This window comes from Haemaphysalis longicornis, unplaced genomic scaffold (assembly GCF_048455015.1).
Source record: "Haemaphysalis longicornis isolate Haplotype H1 unplaced genomic scaffold, Haemaphysalis longicornis Haplotype H1 scaffold_2, whole genome shotgun sequence".
NCBI lineage: Eukaryota > Metazoa > Arthropoda > Arachnida > Ixodida > Ixodidae > Haemaphysalis > Haemaphysalis longicornis.
In genome coordinates, this window is record NW_027526295.1 from 223,468,170 (window position 1) to 223,492,908 (window position 24,739).

Below are 24,739 nucleotides of genomic sequence, written 5' to 3' on the forward strand. Positions count from 1 at the left end.
TAAAAATACATTTATAACTTTCGTTACACAGATGCACTTTTTATCTAATTTTTAAAGGTATTTGATCGTGTACAACGCAAGCGTATAAAAAATTCACGCATCTCCACGAAGTGAATCATGACGAGTGGGCGAAGCACTGGGGATCGTCCTTACCGTAAATCACCCGTGGCATGGCTCACTCGCGCATGTAAATGAGTGACAACGCGTGTGCAAAGTATATACAATTCCAATCCAATCCAATACAGTCCCATCCGATGCAATACAATGCAATGCAATGTAATGCTCCTCACGCATGCGCAACACTGTGTACACGGACGCCAAGGGACAAGCCACAGACATAGCGAGGTCCTAAGGCATAGTTTCATACTAATGTACACTAGAGGTAAATCTGGCTCCACTGTCTACGGGAGCCGCAATTCGGCGAGAGTTCCGTCATATACCAGGCACGTTCCAGGCACGGGCCGAGCACATGAAGTTTCTCACTAGGTAATATTGAGAAACTCTATGGCCGAGCAGGCACGTTCCACTTGTCCTTGGCATGGCTCATGAACACGCTGAAAAGTTGGCTCTGGCAGCAAAAATCAACAATATTACTGTAGAAGGTTCATCAAATCTGTTTTATTATTACAAAATTGAACCTACAGAAAGATAAGTTTGTCAGTAATTATGTAGAAACTTTATGCGTGATGAACAAGAAAAAAATGTTACCCTTTTTTGTTGATTTTGGCTTCGAGACAAAAAAAGAAGCCATATGACTATCTAAGCGTCTAAGCCAAGTAGACGAGGAACGTCTAGCGTCATGGCGCCGCCCACGGCGGCCCGCGACTGCAGCGACAGATTTCATTCTAATATACGTTAGTATGAAACTCTATGTCCTAAGGTGCTTCGCTTCTAAAACTAAATCCGTAGCTTTCAGCTTGAGCAGAAAGTTACCTAATCGATTCACTGAGGTAATTCCTCCGTAACCGATCTGTCACTCAAACCTAATCACATGGGTGTTCCTCGGGGAGTGCGTTTGATATATATATATATATATATATATATATATATATATATATATATATATATATATATATATATATATATATATATATATATATATATATATATATATATATATATATATATATATATATATATATATATATATATATATATATATATATATATATATATATATATTAATTACCCATTTTTATCTTCTTAGCCGCTACGCTGCGGGGATACGTCGCGTCTAAGTACGACAGCGTGTATTATATATATATTTGCAAAATACCAGTAAAATCGAAATAGTCCCTTTTAAAATTACATCTATACCTCAATCTTTTTGCGGGCGGTTTGTGCGGGGAAGGTTACCGTGCACAAGGCAAGGGCTGCTGTGCATGAGGCTCTGGCCGCAGCGACTGTATACGCAGTACGCGTGTTTGGAGCGCTGAGCGCCAAATTTGAATTGTAATGAGAAGTCACCGTCCTGTCTGCTTGTGTATGTCACCACTTTTGAAATTTCTCCACACCAGAAGTGATCACTCGCCTGTAACGGCATATGTTGTGCGTTTTTATGTGCACCATGGAAAAACATCGCAGAGTTCGGGTTGCTGGAAAGGTTCGCTCGTCGACCTCGAGCATTCCAGGGGCGCTTGGCATTGCTAACACACTCGCTATTGCGTTTTAGAGTTCGCTTTGTTTTGACATCGCTTGCGTAGGTTGATAGGAACTCGTCGACTATATATACACGGCCTTCCGAATGAACGGATCCCGACACGCAACTCTGCGTTGTGCGTGTTTTCCGCTCGAGTCCAGCTGGTTTTTTGTACGCAGTTCTAGGTAGAGGCCTAACACGCGAATAAGGTTACGATGTGAAGAAATGTTACGCGCAGCTCTTGTTATTGGCAAATGAATGCCTGCAATTGATGTGCAGCTTTCCGGCTCATCGCAGAAGTGATTACTCTGGAGTTACCCAGTGTAACACAAATTATTTTCACACAGCTATTACTGTGAAAGCTATTACTTTGTGCGCGGTTTTAAGTTTAGCACGTTACTCAACCAGGCTCGAGAGTCATGGGAACGATCAGCTGTAAATATACGGGCAGTAAAATTTGACAACAAATTACACAAACGCTATTTAGACTTTCCCGGTGTATTTTTAGAATGTTCAAATCCAAGTCGACTCCGTGCTGTAAAGCCTCAAAGGTTCACTTGCTATTTGTACCCTGTAACGATGCAGTTCTGCAGTTAAAAGACAACGCGAGTGAAGTGCTTCGTTTATACGAGTGAGAACAGTCTCTCAGTAAACATCTCCGAAGTATTTTCACGCATGCACTCTCTGCGTTAACTGGCTGGCTATCCCACACAGGCCCATAACACACCAGTTCCAGGTTGTCACAATGGCAGTAAGTGTTGGCGCTCATGCAACTGAAACGTTTGTGCTATCTACAAACCCCGGCCCTGATAACACAAGCACTAAAATCCTGAAGATCAAACGTCGTCAATTCTCAATCAGCTTAATTATTGTCACCGATATTCCGGCAATGATCAGAAACTGGTTGCGCTTCAAAAGACTGGAAATCTGCGCGCTTCGCGCCTCTCTTCGATCTCTGAGCATAAGACGCGCACTGCATACCATTGATTAACCCGGATCCTTAACATCGATCGATTCGCGGCTTATTACTCGAATACATATTGGAAAGCCACGTTATGACCCACCTAAGCCTAAATAAAGACCTCCTTGAAAATCAACGCGGCTTCCGACAAATCATTTCATGCCAAACCCAGCTTTTTGTACGTGACCGACCTTTACCAGTTCTCTTCCCTTGTCCCTTGACACTGACGCCATTTTGACAGGTTTGTATACAAGGTCTCCGAACATATCTCATATACGTTTTCTGATAAAAAAATTGATCATCTAATCCTTGATTGTATACCAACAAAGTGGATTCGTGAATTCATAACTGCATCACTACGATTCCACGTTACGTCAGGTGTCCCACAGGGCTCTGCACTTTGGCTCCTTTTGTCTTTGTGAAAATATCGCAACTGACACAACAACTTCAATTCGTCTCTTTGCGGACTATTGTGCCATTTAGAAAAAAATAATTGTGCCATTTAGAGAAAAATAATTTCTGATGACGCATCTGCACGTCCTCGACGAGTCCGACCTAATATACCACCCGAAATGACGTAACACGTGGCAGATGGGTATCAGCTAAGAAAGCATAAATATGTCAAATTTACTTGCGCATCCGACCGACCCTTTAATTCTGTACAATAAATGACAGCGAAGAATAGCCTGCTTCCCCATATAAATGTATTGGTGTTTTCATTAACTCTGACCCGAGCTGGAACATACACGCAGAGTACGCAACCGACTAAGAGCTAAAGCTACTAAGAGCTACACCCAGCGAACTCAAGTACAAGGCATTTACATTACTTATTAGACTGTCCTTAGAACACGCATAGATAATCTGGCCCCATCACTGCTGTTATCTGCTAATTTACTCTAGTCAGTGCAGAACCAGGCGACAAGGTTAATCTCATCCTGAAATTTACGTCATCGCAGCTTATCTGTTTTAAAGCATGTATTTAACCTACCGCTATTCCCCATGCGCAAAATATATAACTGTTTCGCCTTTTTACCAGCAGAGCTCTTTATTCTTGTAGTTCCACAGCCCAGCGTTACCAGAAAAAAAAAAAAATACCGAGAAAAAATACCAAGCGCACGTGAGCGTGCGCCTCGTGAGGAGCTCCCGGCGTCGGTTAGCTCCCCCTTCGAAAACACCCTGCCCCAACGTTACTAGAATAAGCTGTTTATTCTAGTAACGTTGCTCTGCCCAGGGTAGCGTTCGTGGCGTGATCTCTCGCGTGCTGTTCTCCTGCCAGTTCACCTGCGTTTGCGCCTGAAGTGGGGAGCACAGACGTCGAGTTCGCGCGGCAGACATCGCCGGTTGCCGCGGGTTCTAGCGCATGCTAACGCGGTCCACAGACAGACAGACAGACAGACAGACAGACAGACAGACAGACAGACAGACAGACAGACAGAGAGAGAGAGAGAGAGAGAGAGAGAGAGAGAGAGAGAGAGAGAGAGAGAGAGAGAGAGAGAGAGAGAGAGAGAGAGAGAGAGAGAGAGAGAGAGAGAGAGAGAGAGAGAGAGACTTTTATTGAGCGGAATGTGAAAGGCTTCGGACAGAACGACCCGGGCCCGCCAGTTATGGAGTACTTTCAGCGGCAAGTACAAAAATCCATGTAGAGTGCAACAGCTTGGTCTCCAGCTGTTGTACCTAACATGGATACAAGAGACGGTGTATTCAAGCATGCTGCCTGAATACATCGTCTCTGCGATTAACTTACCATCTTTTCAAGCCACCCTACTACCGTTTCTTCGCATTGATGAATCTTTTAACTTCAACGTTGTTGAAACCAATTGTTCCATGTTTGACTTGTTTTGCTTCCTTGTCTATGTAAAATATATCGATCCTTTAATTCCTTTGTAAAGTGTTAAAATTGTATTATTACCCCGTATATGTGTAATTGTACCTGTTTATGTACCTTGGTTCCCTCTGTTCATCCATTCTTCGTATATTATTTGTTGAAATTCTTTAGTACGCCCATGGTTTTGTTAGTGTAGTTAACTTTAAAATTTCTTTTCTCGCTACTCCAGCTCTACTCCCCATATTTTATACACCCTTTCTTTCTCTCTAAATACTTCCTTTCCCACTTTCCGAGTATAGGGTAGCCAGCCGGAGTTTCATGTACCTTTAAACCTCCCTGTTATGCCATAGGGCAATCTATCGCAATTAAAAAAAAACGTACTATTGCCTTATCCTTCCTACCTTCTTGAGTGCGAAAACGCGATTAGCCCACCTTTGCTGGTTTCGCTGGAAATTCGTGAAGCCTGTTTCGTGATCATCATTTATGAAGCCTCATTTGCGAAGCCTAGCGTATTTTGCAGTTTGTAACTCACTTGTGAAAAGCTTGATGCGCAGCAGAAGACGACACGGGCAGGGATTTATACACACCCCGGCAACACACCCCTAAACCCCACCCCCAGAAGTATTTCGACCCCCCTCCCCCCCCAAAAAAAATCGAAATTCTAAATAAATCTCTGGAAACGGGCATGCGGAGTCGTGACGTTAGGTCCAAAGCTAGGCCTAATGTCATGCTTCGAGGTCCAACGTCGGCAACCGGTATACCGTACAATGAGCATGACGTTAGATGGCATATTCGTAACTTTCAGCTTGACCAGAAGGTCACCTAATGTATTCATCCCCTAGTAACCAATCCCGATCCCACATAATTTACAGACTAAACATAGTCAAGTCTGGTGTTAGGGATACATGTTAAATTCTTTGTTATTCAGAGTGCACATCAATGATATCGGATGTAATGTAGTCTCTTCATTACTTCTGTCCGCCGATGACTGCGTCAAACATAAGGACGTCACTAAACCGAATTGATCGCAGAACCTCAACAAAAACTGTTTCAACGACTTAATAGTTTGAAGTTTTTTTCAACGACGATAAATTTAAGCTGGAACAGATATGTCAAATACATTATTAGGAAAACATTTAACAACTTGGTCTTCTGAAACGCGCTGATAGCGCGTAAACTCTTGCGGTAAACTTGACGCATGAAAACGTGTAATCAGGCAATTCCTGGAGCAGCGATTCTCAAATAGGGCTTGGTGAGGACACTTACAGTAGCCCACGGACTGCGAGTCTCTCAGCGACAGTTCAGTTTTTTTTTATTGTTTTTGTTTTGTCAAACCTTGCCGCCAACGCAAACAAACGTGGCTATAAAAAGGGCTTTTTGCACAACATTTAAACTGTGCAAGAAAGCCAGACGCACAAAATTCGGCCGTAAAAAATACGTGTAAAAGCACCTTACGCTGCAAGAGTACGTTGTTCGACGTTATCACGCGCAAAAACATTGTTTATCATGAGATCGTCCATAAATTTTTCAGGGGGTCGCAAGGGTTCCCCGGCACGCTCGTGGTTGAGAACCCCTGCCCAAGAGTACAAAATCCGCGTCAGTCAATGGGCATATCCATGCGGCTATTTCGGCAGCTACGCTCAGTTAATTAGTTTATCATGTCCTCTGTTCTCGTCAACCTTTCATCCCTTGCCACGCGCAACGCTATCCCTCCCGTCAATTTTTCCCGTGTTTATTGTGAGAATTTTCTACGCTCGAGAAAGTCTACTGAAGGGGGACCCGTTGTTCGCGCGTATAATTGACAATTAGTGTCAACATACCTTCAATCCTTCCGCATTAATTTTGTAGGCTTCGTTGGCAGTGGCTTAATTTACAGGTCGCTGAATTTCAACGCCCCGCTAAAATATTGCCCGATCTTGTTGGCACGGCTTAGCGGGCCCCAAAGAAAGCTTGCCAAGTTCGAGAAGGCCTCGTCCGGCCTCATTCTCCAGATCTTGGTTGGCGAGCTTCAATTTGGCCGGAAAGGGAGCTGCATACAAGTGCAAAGCACGTGCTTGTCTGCCGACTTCGCTAGTGTGCCTGATAAGCGACCGCAGTACGAGATCGAGATCAGAGTACAGCCCACGGCGAGGGTGCACAGACTCGCTGTATGTATCTTTCCGGTTTCGTCTGATCTCGGTCTTGAAGCTGTTATCGCGCGGCGCCAGCTTACGGGCTGGCGCCGGGTTCGTTTCACTGGACACGTTTTCAAAACCTGGTTTTAATGCGTAGGCAATTTTTGGCGACTACCCCACTTAAAACCGCGGGCTTATTCCTTTCGCGTGATGCTGCATATCTGCAAAATAAATGCATAACTGGACAAGTTAACACGCGCAATCGTCATTATAGTACACATTTAGGTGATTGGTCTATTCAGAATCGGTAAAAAAGAACTGAACGAAAAAACATTGGTCCCCATCGATCCCGCCCTGCCAAAGTGTATGTCCATCAAAGCTGCTGTAAACCACTACAAATGGAGATGGAGGAGGGTATGAAATGTTTCTCGTCGTCTCGGCGAACTTGTCGCTTGCGCTCGGCTAGTGTCACCAGATCCTGCCTAACCTCCAAAGATAATATGCAAACATAATCTTTACCAGGAACACGTAGTGGGGGTGGTGGTGGTGGTGAAAGGGGGGGCTTGCTCACAGGTTCCCTATCATCCCAATGCCGTTTCGCTGATCAGCGCTCGGTGTCTCAGGCCTTGGCTCCTTGGCGTTTTTGCCCATGGTGATGAAGCCGTTGGGGGGTGGAGGCGTACACATTTGCTCTGAAAGTCTTGTGTCTTTGAAGCCGGACGCGTTCCAGCGCGAGACGTTGTAAAACGATTGTCCCGGTGTGTTCTCCGCTCGAGCGCGGCGTTGGAAAACGATTGTCCCGGTGTTTTAGTATGCGTTTTTGCTCACGGAGATTTTTGTCCACGGAGATGAAACTGTTTGGGGATAGACTGTAGAGGTATACAGCTTCGCTGTAAAAAGGAAATGCACGACAATGCGCTAGCAGTGTGTGTAAGAGGGAAGCCGACTTTAAAGTACTCCGACATTAAAAACTGCCTGCTAGGCAGTTTTAGCATATCGTTGCCGTGTTTGCGTTACCGTTTACCGTGTTACCGGAAGCGATGGCGACGGTGAAGCCTGTGCCGGTAAGTTACCGTTCGCGGTAACTCTCGCGCTGCGCAGTCGACTCCCGCAAACACGGTAAACGGTAACGCAAACACGGTAACGATATGCTAAAACTGCATGATACGTGAGGCCCGCATACTTCGGTGTAAGGCTGCTTAGATTTCTTCATAGTAAAATGTCTTCCTAGCATTGCATATGTGTATAGAAGTGAAGCCGACGTAAAGGGGCTGGTGTATTGCAGAGCGGCCGGAAAAAATGCTTGCCGTAAATTCTCAGAATTAGATCTTTACCGTTTTTTTTGTCTTGTTTTACTGTACCCGGTTATTGTGCGTGAGCCGATTTCATTGTCATTTTGTCGGCTAGCCTTTTCGCAATGTCTCCGGAATATGAGCGAATATAGTAGTGCATAATCACATATTCATTTTCAGCGAAGCTGTGAGTCTCTAGTTTATTTATCTATACATACTGCAACCCGTAAGGGCTATGGCAGGATCGTAAAATTTCGTGTCGTTAACAGGTTTCTTGTTTACGACAAAAAACCATTCACAACAACACCCCCCCCCCCCCTCCCTCCATCATGTGTTCCTGGTAAGGATTATGTTTGCATATTATGTTTAAAGGCTAGGCAGGACTAGTGTCGCTAAATAGAGCAGCTTCTTGCCCAACACTCCGAGCGCATGCGCCAGGCTAGGTAAGACCCAGCATTTGCCGCCAAAAAAGCCGCGCGCAAGCGAAAAGCCCGCCAAGACGACGAGAAACATTTCATACCCTCCCCCATCAGCATTTGTGGTGGTTTACAACAACTTCACTGGAGTCTGGACACCCACTTTCGCTGGGAGGGATGGCGACCATTTTTCTAATCTAACGATTTGTAATCATGTGATTACAAAAACTCAATTGCGAAAGTCGAATTGCAAGAGTTGGGCTAGCATTCAGGTGGCGCCTCTGTTTTACTTATTACCCATTGATCTCGAAACCCGCGGTTTAGACAACTTCCTTCCATCGCGCCCTTCTTCAACATGCTTCCGATGCTTTTCTAAAAGAAGCAAAGGCTTAGTAGTTAATCACTCCGCTTTAAGATGATTATCTGTGAAGGGAGATCGGCGAGGCTTGGAAGGCGCAAAAATGAGGTAGGAAGCGTGTATACGGTATGCAGTTGGCCTCTAGCGTAATGTGATACGATTCCCCGAGGTCAGAGAAAATATGGGAACGGCGTTAGTTTTGCGTCTTTCTAGGCGGGGGATTTGAGCGCTACATTAGAAAGATATTTGCACAATCGTGACTTCGACAAATAGCACGTGATAAGGTTAACGCGGACACCCATAGTACTAATTAGCTAACAGGTGCCGCAGCCAACTGGACTGCTTTGCTTTGTGACGTCACTGCATGGGGGGTGCGCCAATTTAAAATGGCCCTATTTTTAAATAGTGCAAACTTTCGAGTTTGTTAACTTCGGTTACGGGGGAACGTATACACAATATAACCTTCTGTACATTGTTTTTTTAAACTAATGTTTATATTTAACTCTGTTTTAAAATGCTGTCGAATAGCAGCTGGGGCCACTGCTGATTCCTAAATATGATTATGCTCTCAATAGATATGGGAATACTGATTGTCTCAAAACTGCATTTCTTTTCTCTTTCACACGCAGGTTATTCTGGCCTTAGAGCTGCTATGGCCCATCACAATTTTCCTCATCGTCTTACTGCTGCGGAAAGCATTTCCTCCAGTTAACCAAGAAACATGTGAGTCCCGGCCGAATTTCCTGCGTTTCTTGTTTCTAGTTCGTTGGAGAGTATTGCACGAAAAAAAGCGTGACGCTTTTGGCGCACAGCCTTATATCTAAAAAATAAATGCGTAACTGGTCTAACTAACACATGTAATCATTATACTGGTGCCAACGTAGATTGGTATCTTCATAGCTGGAAAATAATTAATAACCAAACAAAAAGATGTGACACGCTGCCCTAGCAAGGCATTTGTGTGTAGTGGTGAAGTCCACTTTAACAAAGGAGGGAAGAGAAAAGGCCTGGGGATATTGTTGAATTCAACGGGGAGTTCACCCTCATACAACCAAGTCCAGGGAAGGGGATTTTGGTTTCAAAGGATACGAAGAGAGAAGGGGGAAGAGAAGAGCGGTAGGAGAGTGGGGGATAGTCTATATCGCGTTCGTTTCGTCCATGACTCGATGGCTACAAACGCAGCGCTAGTCCTGTTGTAACCAGGAACTTGGGTAGGTGCTGGAAGACCTCCCGTCGGATGGCGTCCGGTCCCGTGGGGAACAGGAAGTCTTCTAGCTTGTGACTTGGGGCACCGAGTCGCTGGAGTGCGGCCCGGAGTTCTGCCCTCGCGGTGTCGTGCTGGCGGCAAGAGCACAGTAAGTGCTCTAGCGTCTCGGGCTCTGGGCGTTTTATGGGGACACACGGGGCCTTCACCCTTAGACTTATCATTGTTTGCATTGCTCCTGGCCAAATGCCTTTCTGGCAAATGCTCCTGTGTACAGTGGTGGAGCCGACGTTACAGGAGTTCGGTGTATAGCTGAGCAACTAGAAAGAATGCTATGCATTAGTAGACAGTCTACAGAATTTTGTACCATTTTCATGCGCTTTCATACTGTTGTTGTATGCAAGGAATTAGAAAAGGCAAGTTGATTTGTGTTCACAGTGAGTGCAGTAGGTGGGACAATATGCAACAAAATTGTGTTCAAGAGACCAGCTAGATGAAATACAAGCTTCGTTCATTTGAAAGACTGCTGCGCCGAAATAACAGCCATACCAATTTTGACGCAAACTTCGAGCAATTGATCTGCATAATACAGAGAACAGGTGAAAGTGTGGTGACTCACCATCCGCTTTTTTGCACTTCCATTATGTTGTCACAGGGAACAGTTTGTATGATTGGTAGCCACCGACACAATCTATTGTCAGTGAACATAATTGTACAGTTGTAGTGGTACATCTAGTTCCGTTCAACCACGCTGATTTATTGCTAGTATGCAGTTAAAACTTAAAAGAATATTATTTCTGGTACCTCCCCAATGACGCCCTTGCTGACGTCATGTAGCAGGAAATTTGAAATTTTCTCTACATTAGTGATCCCTTCAGGTGAAAACATCCTTCAAGGCTGGAATGGATTAAGCAAGTTACTAAAGGATAGTTCCTAATCGTTGCGACTAAAACTGACTACTGTAGGTAAGTTCTTAAAGACATGAATAAAAACGCTGTGCGTAAAAGAAGCATCGGTGACTCAAATCACAAGAAAATACTCTGGGCGTTAATGAAAAGGTTGTAGCTCTCTCAAGCGCTTAAGAACGCTGCAAAATGACCAGTGTATTTCAGCCAGATAACCTTTAATTGCAATAGCTGCATTAATTACAACTTCATTACACTGATTTCAAAATGTAGCAATAAAATGGGGTCCTCAAAACATTTTAACATATTAGGAATAATAATAATAAAAGTAAATAAAAGCAAAAGAAAACATAAAAAGAAGGTAGACCGCAGCATCGAGGAAGACAGAGTGCGAGAGGTTATTTTATTTCTTTTTTTCCCCATATAGGTCACTACAATGCTCGGGCGCTGCCAAGTGCTGGTGGGCTACCCGTGCTTCAGTCACTCATTTGCAATGTAGACAACAAGTGCCTTAACAAATCGTCCTACCAGGAAATACCTACCTATCCTGGGTCAAGGTAAGCACCTGCAAGTGGCTTGACTGTTCTGGTAGTTCTTACTGTTCGCCCGTAAAGTGTTACCTTGTATCCAATGGAAGCTTTAACAGTACAATTAAATGGACAGTTCAGGCTCTATGCTGGAGGTGCTATGAATGATTTTACAGTGGTGTTATAAACAACAACAAAAAAAATCCGAAGCCTATCAGGCATCAGCTGCTAGTAGGCATTTTCGGCTTCTGCATCTGCCTGTAATCAATTCCCACCATCGATTAAGCTGCCACTTCCTCTGTCGACGTGTGAATGACAAAGAAGCTAAATTATCATTGCCGTGTGGCCAGAGGAGTGGGAAACTGCATTTAGGAGAGATAGAAAAGGGAAAAGGAGGCGAAAACTTATTCCTGCTGTGGGGTACAGTGCATGAATGCAAGTGATAGTGTAATGCGAGCCAGTCATAGTGCAATGGAATAAGAAGCAGCACTAGTGCATTGGTGATGGCATGGCCATGTGCGAGAGAATGTGCGGTGGAACAGAGAAGCTGCCAGTCTCAGGGATGCAGCTTGCGAAACAGAACTGCACAGGGTACAGCAACCACTGGGGCGGAAAATCTTTGTGCCACAATTGTGAACGTCCTCAAAATTTACATCAGCATTGATTTACAGAACACAGCTGGAGATGAATTAGAGACATATGAACGTTCAAAGAGCGGAAGAGTACTTAAAAACCAGTGCACAAAAACACAACATAGATGGGGTCGCAAAAGGGTCGTCTGATCATAATGTCATTTTCAGAACAGAAGAGATAATGTCGTAATGTGTCGTTTTATTTTTCACATCAAAATGCACATCCAAAACACGTTTTATAGAGATCCCTGAAGTAGCAGAGAAAACCGGGCTAGTTGGTACAGATTCATCGATCCTCACAGCGCAAAAAATAACTGGACAAGCGCTTGTCCAATGTGTTCCTCCCCTTTGTCCCGTTATTTTTTGCACTGTGAAGATGAATCCCCGAAGTGAAGACGCAATAATTGAAGAGAAAGAAAAATCTGAATTATGTTTTGCTGCGCACATGCGTGGAAAACAGTGAGTTTGTTGACATGTCAGACAGGCAAACTTCAGTGTCATCCTTGTTCTTTCTCACACATACCAGGATACACGAACTAGTCCATGATTTATCGCCACTGCTCCGAGACAACAGCATACTCTCCGTGATCAAGGCTCTCCCCGTGCTGGCTGATATCCTGAGGCCCCTGGAAGGCCTGTTTGCCGACGAGATGACGCAACGACTGCTTGGTAAATATTTGCACAAACAACCTCTTACGACACGTTTAATGCATCTTAAGATGCACTAAGTACATCTGAAAATGGATGCACATGGAGAGTGTTGTGTTGTTCCTTATACTTTAGAGTCTTCGCTTCTTCACACAGGTGCTGTCACGCCCATTATGACTTATCATGCATGAGTACGTGTCGGAGTGCACGTGCAGGTTGAATGAAGGCACCAATGGTCATTGCACATTCTAGTGGAAGACAATTTTGCTGTTTCTGCATCACATGTGTGTTTTACTGCCCGAGCGATCACCGCTTCAGCAGTTGAAGAAGCCACTTTTGCTGATGAAGTTCGCCACGCTGGTGGCATGTAGCAGTGTTAGCTCTAAAAGGCAAATTTTGGTTCACAATAAAACTTGGTGCACAAACTTTATCGAGAGCTGAATGCCTCCATGACGCTGGTTCACGGCTGCAAATATCGTAGGCCGATGCTTTTCAAGAATTTGCTGTGTCTGAAACAAAGTGTCACGTTTACCATTATACCTCTGGAACCTGTGTGTCACTAAATTCGAACACAAAATGCTGACTGGCGAGGCTTTACAGCACCATATTGCATGCTGTCAGCAACTCGTGCAATGTTTGTTCATACGGAGCCCAATATAGTACGATGGTAAAAAAAAGTGGCCGAGTGAAGGTCTTTTATTGGCCAGTGAGATAATCATATTTGAGAGAATGAGAAGTAACTTGCATTATCATAATCAATGCAAGTAATGATTTATTTATGTTTGTTTCTTAGCGCCAACTATTTAACAAAACGGAATGCGCGCTGTGTTTCCTTTGCGGTGCCAGTAGCAGTAACCTTGCAACGAGGAGCTGTAAAGAGATAAAAATATATTTAGAGTGATAATATTTGTTTGTCAGTGTTTGTACAACAGTCTTGTTGTTTGTACAAGTCTTTTTTTTTTAATACAAGACCTCTGGTTCCGACATACATTTCACCTCCAGTGCTTGCATCAAACACTGTGTGCAACGCATAAGCTTAAAAAGCAAGCCCACTGCTTCCTTTTTCAGGAAAGGGCCTCCCATTGATGGACGTCATCGGCAACAAGCGGTACGCCAGAAGTGTATTTTTGAGCAGAACAAACATGACGCCTGAAACAGTGGATCAACTTCTGGAGTCGCGCATCAATATCCCTGCTGTAAGCACATCTGAGTATTCCTTCTGATGCACTGCGTTCCCTCTTTCATTTCCAGCCCGTTTCAGGCTGTTAGTTAGGCCGAGATGGATACCATGCAATATTTGGACACTTGTATGTGGGCATTTGTATCGCTATAATAATGCATATACATTGTTGGGCAAGTACGCCATTAACATCTGCCTATGCTTGTATCTGCTCGAAATTGTTGAAATGCCGAAGTTAAGAAATTTAGTCGATAAATAGTGAAAAATGTAGATGAGTGTTAGCTTTGCAACTGATAAGGAACAACTGAAACAAAAAAACAACAACAACACGGACAGCTGTTCTCTCCAGGCCACCGCCAAAGCTTACTTTCCCGCATCACAGGTGTGTGTGCAGAGAAGCCTGCTGCAGAGCTGCTGAGCATAAAAAATAAGAATAACTGATTACTAAATGTGATTATAGTATAATAATATCATTATATATGATTGGTGAAAGCAAAAAAACTGGTGACGATGCCGTTGACTCACCAAGGTGATATGGTGAGGCAATGGAAAAAAAGTGCAGCTGCGTCTTGGGGAAAATTAGCAGCATTTGGACAGCGTTCCGGCTTGGTTGACATGATAGTTTTGAAGGAGTGGGACACGGCGGGACGTGTTTCTTCAATGCCACCAACAAAACATAAGGTTTGTGAACCAGAGAAGCAGCATAAGAATGCTTTTGGATTAGTGGATACTTCTTAGAATTTCTGTACAATATTTTTATTCCGAATTATCCTTCCTCTAAACTGGTCTATCTTTATACACATATCAATTCACTAGCTCGGTTAGTACCGTACGTGATAACGCTTTGTAGAAAGGCAGTGTTCTTGAGTTTAAGTCCCAGACTAAAATAAATTTTTATTTAGCTGTAGAAGTACGCGTGGCTGAACTGACTTCTGTGTAATCCTTGACCGCTGTCAAGATGAAATTTAATATTTCCATTTATTGAAAGTACAATAAACATCTTTTACGCGGAAGTAATTGGGACGAGGGAAGATTGTTATAAGGGATGTCTCGATACAAGCACGTGGCCCCTGTAACTGTAAACACATAATACTTTAGCTTGGGGTTGCGTACAATTTTGAATAAAGTGATTTCATTTTAACAACGGCTTTTTTTACCTTTTTTTTTTCATTTAGCAAGAATTGTTTTTCGCACAGACTTAACTTTACCACAAACTTTGTGGTGGTTATTGCCCTTTAACTATTGTGAACTGTTGCTTCAATGGCTACCTTTCCCTGATTTGTACACTGACATGCGTGTGCATTTGCAGGTCTTGCACACATTGGGAATGAATGCCAAGCAAGGGCTCAAACAAGAATGCCATGTTGAGACAATTGCATCCTACATAATGCCGGATGACCCCCGCGTTCTACAGGCCGTGGCTGACTCCCTGTGCGCCATGTCCGAAGAAAGTCAGAAAGATCTCATGAAGGACCTGCAGTCTGCCTTTGATTATGGCAAAATTATGAGCCTGGTAGGTGAATGTCAGAGTCCGCATGTGTGCATTAAAACTCAATTGCTCCAAGCAGAGCTGGGTTTGTAAATAGCTAAACGATAAATTGATACGACAAAATAAGCCCAACTACAGGGAATGCCTTTTTGGCTGAGCAATTTTGTTGTCTTGTTTTTTTCAACACGAAAAACTTCGGGATACATATTTTGTAATCCAGATTTCCTGTTTTTTGTGTAAATAATAATGCCCACTGTTTTGTTTACCTCTCTCTCTCACACACATACACGAACTTTTCTGATGGAGGCGAAAAGCGAAAACGCCCGTGTGTGTAAGATTCTGGCACACGTTAAAGATCCCCAGGTGGTCAAAATTAATCCGGAGCCCTCCACTACGGCGTGCCTCATCGCCTGCGTTGCGTCGGTGTGTTAATCCTTACAATCAATCAACACATAAGCAAACATTCCGTGACTACCATTTATGTGGTTTATACAGTTGAACCCCTTTATAAGAGACACGTACCGGGGAGCAGTTTCTGTCTCTTATACGAGATGTCTCTTATAAGCAGGGTACCATGTTTTCACTTACTAATGAGACCCTGGTTCAATGTGGGCACCCTATGACTAAAACAAGCTCAAAAGAATGCTACAGCATGTTTCAAAAGACTCATTCTAATTTATGTTTGGCCCCCAGAATTTATGAAACAGTTCTGAATCTTCGTTTGCTTCATGACTGTATTTACACTGTATATTTTACAACCGATTCTGCAAGCTTTTTTTTCATTCCTCATTTGTGGAAGATGAATCGTACATGTTGAGTTCACAAGCCTGATGAATAGGCGGAGTGCACAGCTTCTTCCGCTGTGTGCTCAGGCTATTCATTATGCTTGCAGGACTCAACAGCTGCGATGCTTTTTGATTGGGAGCTATGCCCGCGGGGGAACCCGCATGTGCGATCGCGCTCCATGATGGCAGTAAGCTTCAACCACTTCTGTAAGTTGCATTTCCATTGGCAGGGCTTCTCATCGTCATTTTATAGCTGACTGAACCACTGTGTGTTTGCTGAAGTTATAATAAATAGCGACTGCAGGCGTCTGTCGTCCACCTGTGCTTCCAGGATGGAAGCAACTGCAATTAGTGACTGGTGGCACTGCGTCTGAAGTTAAAATGTCTATTACAAGCGAGATTATTGATTAAAGTTCAAGGGTGACTTGTCCCTTATAACCAATCTTCTACATCCGATGTCTGTTATAAAAGAGGTCGATTTAATGGGAAAGATAGGGCAGCCAACCATGTGGGTCAATAGTGTCTCTTATACCCATTTGTCTCTTACATCAGTGTCTCTTATAACGAGGTTCAGCTGTATAATTAACTTTTTAATAGCGGGTTCTAGGGCTTATGTATGCTCTTTTTAAATGATTGCTTTGTGCCAGAACAAATTGAGAGAAAAGCGTGCAAGCGCTCTGTAATGCCTCCACATAAATAGTGAAAACTTGCGCTAAGTGGGAGTAGTTTTCGCGGAAGCCTGTGCTTCATTTTATTTTACATGCGGGGTAGTTTTTGCAGAAGATAAAGAACAGCGAGAAAGGCGACTGGTTATTCTTTGAATGAAGCCTGATAAGCAGGCGATTGTGCCGTTGTTGTGGGGAAGGTGGTGTCAATCACGATCTGTCTCCATGCAGCTGTCCCACGTCGTGAAAAGCCTTGGACTCGACGATTTCAGTTTCTCGATCCAGCAAGTCGCTGGGATGGTCACGGCCTTCGTCAATATTGGTGATGCGATGCCCAGCGATTTTTCCGGAAGCCTTGACGGGTTGCGCGATCTGATTGAAGATCTCTCGGATCCTCGCCTCAATGCCAACCTGTAAGTGCTGCAGTACTTGCTCTTACAATGAATATCTTCGGATGTCCACCTTCACTTAGCGCGTAGTTAGATTTGCTTGGCATTGATTTAGTAGTAGCGCAAACGTATTAGCTTTCTTTCTTTCTTTTTTTAAATTAACATTTTTTTAAGCTAAGATGCATCAGTAGCCAGTTAATGTAGGGAATGCATAATTTCCTGTAAACTGCATGTTTAACTAAAGTGACCAGGCATCCCTATTTAGGCGGGACATGTCCTGGTTTTGTAGCTGTGGTCCCACTGTCCTGGCAGCCTTTTGTGCGACGCTGTTTTGTCCCACCTCCGGCCAAAAGTATGAAGATGGGTATCAAGCCCAATGTCACGAATGTAAAGATGGAGGAATGGAGAGCCAAAGAAACCGTTTGAGGGACTTCAAGAAAACAACTCAGACGTTGGTACTAAAGAAAAAAACACACAATACAGCACCTGTGTTGTGTGTTTTTTTCTTTAGTACCAACGTCTGAGCTGTTTTCTTGAGGCTGCAGTGTACCAAACAACAAGCCGTTCAGCACACCCTTTTGCGTTTGAGGAATGGTACGTGGGTGGAAGTGCTTCAGCACTTTGAGCCTTGCAACAATCAAGACAATCACCGAGTATGCCATACGCTTGCGAGGCACAAATGCACCAGTGGAAAGGGTGTTTTCCTTGATGAATAACTTATAAGATGTGGACTGCAGATAAGATGCACATTTTTGAATTTGAATATACTGCAGACCTTAATGGTCAAAGCAGGAGGAGTACAAGAAATGCACTCAAATAGTACACACAGTATGGTAAAAGAGTTAAAAAATATCCCCAGTTCTTTTCTCTTCCCTGCTTTCTTAATAATTAAATCACCGCCACCCACCTTTATTTGACCACACTCAAAGCAACGAATGGGAATCTGCACATGATGTGTGCGTGGTACTGTCAGCAAAAATGAACTGTTGAGGGAAATTCATTCAAGCAAAAGGTATCCGTTGCTGGCCAGGAAAAAACCTAGAGGACCAGAAAGACCACTTAATGAAGATGTACTAATACAAAGTGCAATTTGTAATTGAAGCTATGCGCCACATTCTTCCTTATAGCCACCCCCCCCCCCCCCCCTTTTCCCCTCTTCCGCTTCAGGGTCCGAGAAACATCACTTTAGTTTAACTCATAAACTTTCAGTTTTCAAAGCTGGTAAAAAATAAACCGCTGAAAAAACAAAGTTAAAAAAGCCATTGTACTCATAAGGTTTCAGATGTACAGTTATTGTTGTTTTGATAATGAAGTAGCTAGCATAAGTGCCCCCTTTCCCCCTTATTTAGTAACAACAAGAAACAAGAATACTTATAAGTGAAACAAGCACTGCCCAGAAAAAAAAAAAAGGAAAAGGCAGCTGCTGCTGAGCTGCACATTGATAGCAGTCACGTCAGGTGCACAGTAGCGAAAAGATTCTCAACAAACTCGGTGGTCTATCAAGTGGTGGAATTCTGACAATGGTTTCTTTAAAATTACAATCCTGTTCTGAATTTCGTGGTTCTGTGTATAAAATTAACTCCCTGTTCACAGCAGTGACGTCTGGTATCCCCCTGGTCATTCTCTTCCTTCAGGTTAGAAGCAGTTTGGGATGATGTTGGGCAAGTCGTACCCAATCCGCAAAAAAAACTCGTCAACACAGTCATCAAATGGATTACGGGAGCCACAACTCATGATGGTAACGCCTGCTCTCTTCCTGCTGTTTAACCAATACTAGTTGAGCTTGCATCACAGCCAGAAAAGAAAAGGCAATTCAAGGAGAACCGATACCACTCCGCCCTTTGTTCCCAGACTAACATCAGTAACATGGGCTTCCCAGATCCGTATGCACCTTTGCTCTCGCATCACGTGTGATCTAGTAGATTCAAAGTTGTCCTCAATTAAATTATTGCAACTGATTCAGTTCATTTTATTTCCCCAAATTTAATTGGTTCATGTTTTTTAAGCCATATTTATGTATTTTTTACCAGCTTTGTCTCATTTATTTCTTTAGTGCAGCCCTTTTGTTCTTTTCTTGACTGTAAAGCCACAGAGTGCATTTGAGTTGGCATCTTTACACCCTTGCGGTTAGGAAACTTTTCGAGGCATCAGATTACACTCTCTAAGGGCACGGTGTTTAATTCATCCCAGTTGCTTGCCTGCTCATCTGGTCGTATTTAACCCTGTCAGGAGAATCACCGTCATATAATGTCAGGCTCTCCATGAGCTATTCACATCATTCACTAAGAGCAACTTTTGGTGTAAGGCGTGGAGATATTGTCGTTTTTGCCAGCTTCTTTCAATTTCTTGGGATTAAACTCTAGCTACCGTAAAGCTGCCTTTGCAATTTTTCTAGAGACCAAAGAAATCAGCTTAAATGCAATTTACAATCACTTTCCGTGCGTTTGGGCTGTGATAATTTTGAGGCGCGTTTTACTTGCCTCAGCTTTTTGCTGTGCTGACGTGTGCCTGCACACTCATTTATTTATGTTGGGTTATTCTGCACAATGCCGCCTGTTCTTTACCCCAAAAGGTCACCTTGGATTCGCTCCGCATAAAGCTAGTTTGCAAGCAGGCCTGCAGGTTACAACAGAGGTACGTAAACCTTCCTTACACGTTTATAACATGTCAGTGCTCCGCTGTAATGTGTGCCCAAAGTAGCGGAGCGGGTAAATAAATTCAGCAAATAGACACACAGTTGCGATTACAGAATAAAAATGTTCCCTTGTGCAGTTGTGACATTTAACTGAAAATTTGGTTATCCTGTTCTGAGTGTTGTGCTTCCTAGATGACCAAAATGAGGGCACACAAAAAATTCTCAGCAGAGTGCTTTGCTAGTACAGCAGGTGGGCTATACTGTTCACTGTAGGAACTACGAATGAATGCCCTGTTGCACTCCCTTGACACTTCAAAATGCAGCTGCACTTGTGCCGTTTAAACATGGCTAAACAGCCCTACACTACCCATTTTCCCCACAGATCTCGTTTATGAGATGCTGTGTATTATGTGCAAACAATATAATGAAGGCATGCACTTCTTTTTTTTTAATTAGACGTCCAAGACTTCACAAAGAAAGTGGTAGGGCAAGGTTACACCATTTTCTGTGCTCATTTCTTCAGCCGTGTTATGCGGTCTATCTAGTGAGCACAAGAGAATTTAGCTCGTGTTTACCAAACCAGGAAACCTAACTCCTAAGCCTAACTTCTAAAAAGCTAAAATTGAGGCAGTCTGAACCAACAATAATGTCGTAGGCAGTGATGTCTCGTGCGGGGGATTTTCTGGCTGTAATTTTGGCCGAAAGGGAAAAAGGGAATATTTAACATATGCAGAGAATATTAGGAGTCATGGAGTAAAAAGGAAAAATAATGTCTATAAACAGGACCTTGCATTGTTTATTACTTCGTTTTCTTTTAAAAAGTCCCCTAACAATTCGTCGGATTTATGTTCAAATATCCGCAGTCGTGTTGGCGCAAGCATCCAAGACCGCTTCCAATCCAGTTCACAAAACAGGAGGGAGCATAGAGGAAAGAATACTCCATGAAAAAAGCTAGTAAAGAGTGAAGCGGCGGCAACCGAAGGGCTGAAGCCTGTTCGCGTATATTCCTGCGCAATATACAAAAAGTATTTCAAGTGCGCCTTAGTCCACGTGCTGTCAACAAGAGATGGCACCAGCTGTCCCGGCGCTGAGCTAAAATTACCTCTGTTAACCAGCAATGTCTTGTCCTTTTTCATACAGGCAGTTTTAACTTGGAGCTTCAGCATGAAAAGTAAGCTTGCTGTTTGGTACAAAACATGAAATGCATATCCAAATGCTGCTGAGTGGCAGATGTAATGGAATTTAGTTCACGCCGAAACTGATTATCTCAACGGTGTCTGCGTCCAGAAGGCTACGTAAAGCAGACATACGTGGCACTGGCTCATGCCTGGAACTGAACAGGATTACACGTAAGGATGTAACAGCTGCAAGAAGAGAATGCAGGAAAATTTACAGTGAATTCTTGAGAAACCTGCAAAAAAAAAAAAATGCTAAAAATAAGGAATTTCTGAACCTAAAAATGGAAAATTTTCTCCCCAGTGCGTAACATCACTGGTCATAGGTTCTGCTGCTGTTGTTCTGCCACATAATTACGCAGAAAATCTAACGTGCTGTTTTCTTATGTTTAATTAACAAGATCTCACACGGATTGCGTATTCTCTTGAGTATACTCTTTGCCGAGAAGAACACCCTATCACCGAGCTAACATCCCTTGTTTATTGAATGTTTTGCTTTTGTGTTTCTTGTCATAGTTTTTTGAGGAGAAAGACGGGGATTGTACACAAATATGTTCATTCCCCTCCCATTCTTGTGCACCCTCCCCATGTTTTCCACAGGGTACACTGGGAGAAGTCCTTCACAGTGCTGTGAAATTTGTGAATGACCTGCAGTCGCCAAGCAGCTCTGGTTCCAAAGCCAGCCGTTTCTTCAGAGCCCTGTTCACTTTCGATAAATCGAGTAACATGTAAGTTCCCATAAAAGCATTCATCCAGGTATCACCACAGTATGTGCCTCCAATCATTAATGTATTACCTTAAGGGCAGTAAATCCAGAACTTGTAGCACTGTATAAATGAATGTATAGAGTGCATGGATGGAAAACTTATGCTAGAGTGCATATATATGGCTATTTGGGTGAGTGTTTTTTGCATGTGATTAGCACTCAAATGTGCTTCACTGCTTAGTATATGTCTCTGAGCACTCGTGCGTGGAACCAGCATGTATGTGCACCCAACACACTGCAGTATTTTACTCGTCATTTCTGTGGACAATTTTATAGTACCAGTTTCATAGTACAGTTAAACCTCGTTAAACCGTACCTGACAGGGACGCGAAGAAAGTGCATACTAATCAGTTTATCCGAATGCATTAGGTTAAAAACTGAGTCGGGGATTGGGCGTAACTACGTATAAAACGAAACTACGGCTTATGCGGTTACGGTTTAACGAGATTCTACCGCAGTTAGTACATACATAGTACCTTTTGTCCCTTTTTATAGAAACACCGGTCGACAAAACAAATATTTCCAACCCTCATCATGAAGAATTTGTCTTGTGCGAAGGTCTGAAGTCCTGAGCAAGAGAAAACAATGATATAATAGTTCACTGAATTTACTTTCAAATCAGCAATGGAGAGTTAACCCATTCCTTCTCAAATGCAACGTAACGTTATTTCTTTTTGCTGCTATCAGATGCATAAAACACTGTCTTTTGTGCTTGTTATAGCCTCAAACACAATGCAAGCAGCGTCGTTTATTCCAAGAAGTCAACCTTGTTTTAAATTATTTTTTTTTTATATAAATGTTGGTCTTTTCATACCACAGTATTACCGGCATTACTGAGACCCATGATTATATGTGTACCATGATTTGCCTATACTCCTCAGTGAAGACATGCTTCATATACTGGATGAGCTGATGTCAACCCAAGATGAAACGCCAGAAATGACGAAAAAGCGGCAAGATGCAATGTACTACACTGGAAGACTTGTTGGCATTGTGGTGGAGTTCCTGCAAACTGGTAGGTTACCTAACTCAAGGACAAAAGGGGAGGGGGGAGGCATAAAACAACCTTTCACTGCCTGGCCAGGGAAATGAAGGCTTATAGTGGAAAAGGGGCCCATTAAAGCTTGCCTTTGTGTATTATGCTACTGTAGTTACTTTGTGGGAGTTGCCGTAGTTTTAAACTTCGCTGGTCACAACAAGTTATGAAGTAGCCAGTGTAAAAAGTTCTGTCGAAGTACAGTTTCCGTACCAGGAAGTAAACACACTTGTTACATCATAAAAAAAATGTTCAGCTGTTGACAGGCGTTAACGGCATACAAAACGACAACCATTTCTAGGAGGTACTTACTATAAATGCATCCTTCTTTCAACAATAAACTACTGTAAAATGATGCTAGGGCATTGTTATAGCTTTACAATTTCTTAACTGATTGTTTTGATTATGCAGCTTGGGTAACCAAATTGTTTTATAGCCTTTGTCTTCTCCAACTCCCCTTTTTTTTCCAGACCTCCAGCGAGCATTCGAAAATGGGAACAATGCCTTCTTCCCTCAAATGGTTGAAAGCCTAATATTAACATTTTCATCAAACAACAGAGTAAGTACATAGTGTATCGCTTATGTATAAACTACGGTGCTAGAAGAGTATGTTGTAAAAGCGGGAAATGTCTGTTTATTACATTAAGGTTGGCCAGATGCTGTCCTCTAATGGAATCTTGAACGTGGTCTGCAAAGAAGACAGGTTTAAGGCAGTATTTCGGGTTCATGGGTCTGCTGATGAAGTCAAACGTCTCCAGGGATTCACGTGCAACTTCTTAAAAAACATTGTACCAGCGGTGAGTACACTGTTCTGTACATTTTTTAGCTTTGCTTCATTGAGTAATGTGCATATTAATGAGTTACGACTTCAGTATCAATCTCATGTGTGTGCTAGCACTGGCGTTTCTTCCAACTTCGCTAAAACACAAGTGCAAGCAAGCAAGGATGAACCTGCCTTATTGGCAAAGGAGTTGTGCTGCCGAGTCAAAGGACGTGGGTTCAATCTTGGCTATGGCGTGTGTTTTCTGAGGTGAAAAATTCCCATGCGCCAAGATTTCAGAACATGGCAAATAAGCCGATAAAGTTTAAATTTATCCACAGCTCTATACTACAGCACGCCTCAAGCCCAAGTGAAGCTTCGGCATGCAAAACTCCTGATATTGATTTTATATCCTTCTGTTATGTCTTTACGCATTATGTGCTGCTAAGATGTGTCTCTGCTGATATTACGTCTGTTATAGTGAACTAGTACCTCCTTTCTCAAATCTCACAGTTCCTAAAGACATTTCAAAGCAAGCCAGCTGTTCAAGACCCCAAGACGTGGGACCCCATGAGTGTGAAGATATCTGACATCACGGGGCTTCTAAACAAGACCGTAGGCTTGAAGAGTCTGCCTTACCAATGGGACAGCATTTCCAAGGCCACAGCAAGGTTCGACAACATGTGGAGCTCAAAGACCAGAGAAGAAAGGTATTTCCTTAACTGTCTTAAGCATGGCTCTCTTGTTCTCTATTAAAAATACATTTTCAGTGGCAAGCTTAGCGTTTTGAAAAACGTGGTTTACAAATAGAACATGTCATCTATAGTAAGCATAACACTGTTCTCTTGTATTTCAGGATTACGTTTGCAATGAAGGTAGTTGAGGTAGCCTCAGACTATGTGTCTCTCCAGAAGCTGAAGTACTGGAATGACTTTCTGGCAGTATTCTACATGGCTGACCAAGTGACTGATATGCTGAACCAGTTAACAGCAGGCGTGCTGTGTAAGTACACTTTTTTCCTTTTGTTTGGCATGAGACACATCAAAGATAACTTCCTCAATCCAACTACAGAAAATTTTTTCCGACGTTCCCTCTTGCTAGCGAGTTACGTTGGCTCAAGTTTGGAGACTCTGTCTTGCCCTGTTAAGACCATAAATAAATTAGCTTCACTTGTCTCTCCACAGATGGCATTTAAAAAAAGTGATGGATCTTTTATATTTCATGTGTCCTCACTGCGGCAAATCTGCGCTTTCATAATACTTTCATTACCTCAACAGTGGCAGGGTGATAGCTGCTGTCAGGCTGCCATCCACAAGCTTGATAGCCCGTCACAACCAT

At 43.0% G+C, this 24,739-nt stretch overlaps 1 protein-coding gene across 2 annotated transcripts in view; it reads left to right on the forward strand.

Moving 5' to 3' along the window:
- LOC144169991 (uncharacterized) overlaps positions 1-24,739 on the forward strand; it is a 190,762-nt gene that overhangs the window by 109,937 nt on the left and 56,086 nt on the right. For both annotated transcript variants that reach the window (XM_077699479.1, XM_077699478.1), the window contains exons 3-16: positions 9,235-9,328; positions 11,142-11,271; positions 12,400-12,542; positions 13,590-13,717; positions 15,011-15,214; positions 16,872-17,053; positions 18,664-18,767; positions 19,602-19,663; positions 21,440-21,567; positions 22,487-22,620; positions 23,112-23,200; positions 23,289-23,438; positions 23,915-24,111; positions 24,258-24,403. In XM_077699479.1, the coding sequence (XP_077555605.1) occupies positions 9,235-9,328; positions 11,142-11,271; positions 12,400-12,542; positions 13,590-13,717; positions 15,011-15,214; positions 16,872-17,053; positions 18,664-18,767; positions 19,602-19,663; positions 21,440-21,567; positions 22,487-22,620; positions 23,112-23,200; positions 23,289-23,438; positions 23,915-24,111; positions 24,258-24,403 (1,891 nt within the window). The remainder of the gene's footprint in view (positions 1-9,234; positions 9,329-11,141; positions 11,272-12,399; positions 12,543-13,589; positions 13,718-15,010; positions 15,215-16,871; positions 17,054-18,663; positions 18,768-19,601; positions 19,664-21,439; positions 21,568-22,486; positions 22,621-23,111; positions 23,201-23,288; positions 23,439-23,914; positions 24,112-24,257; positions 24,404-24,739) is intronic.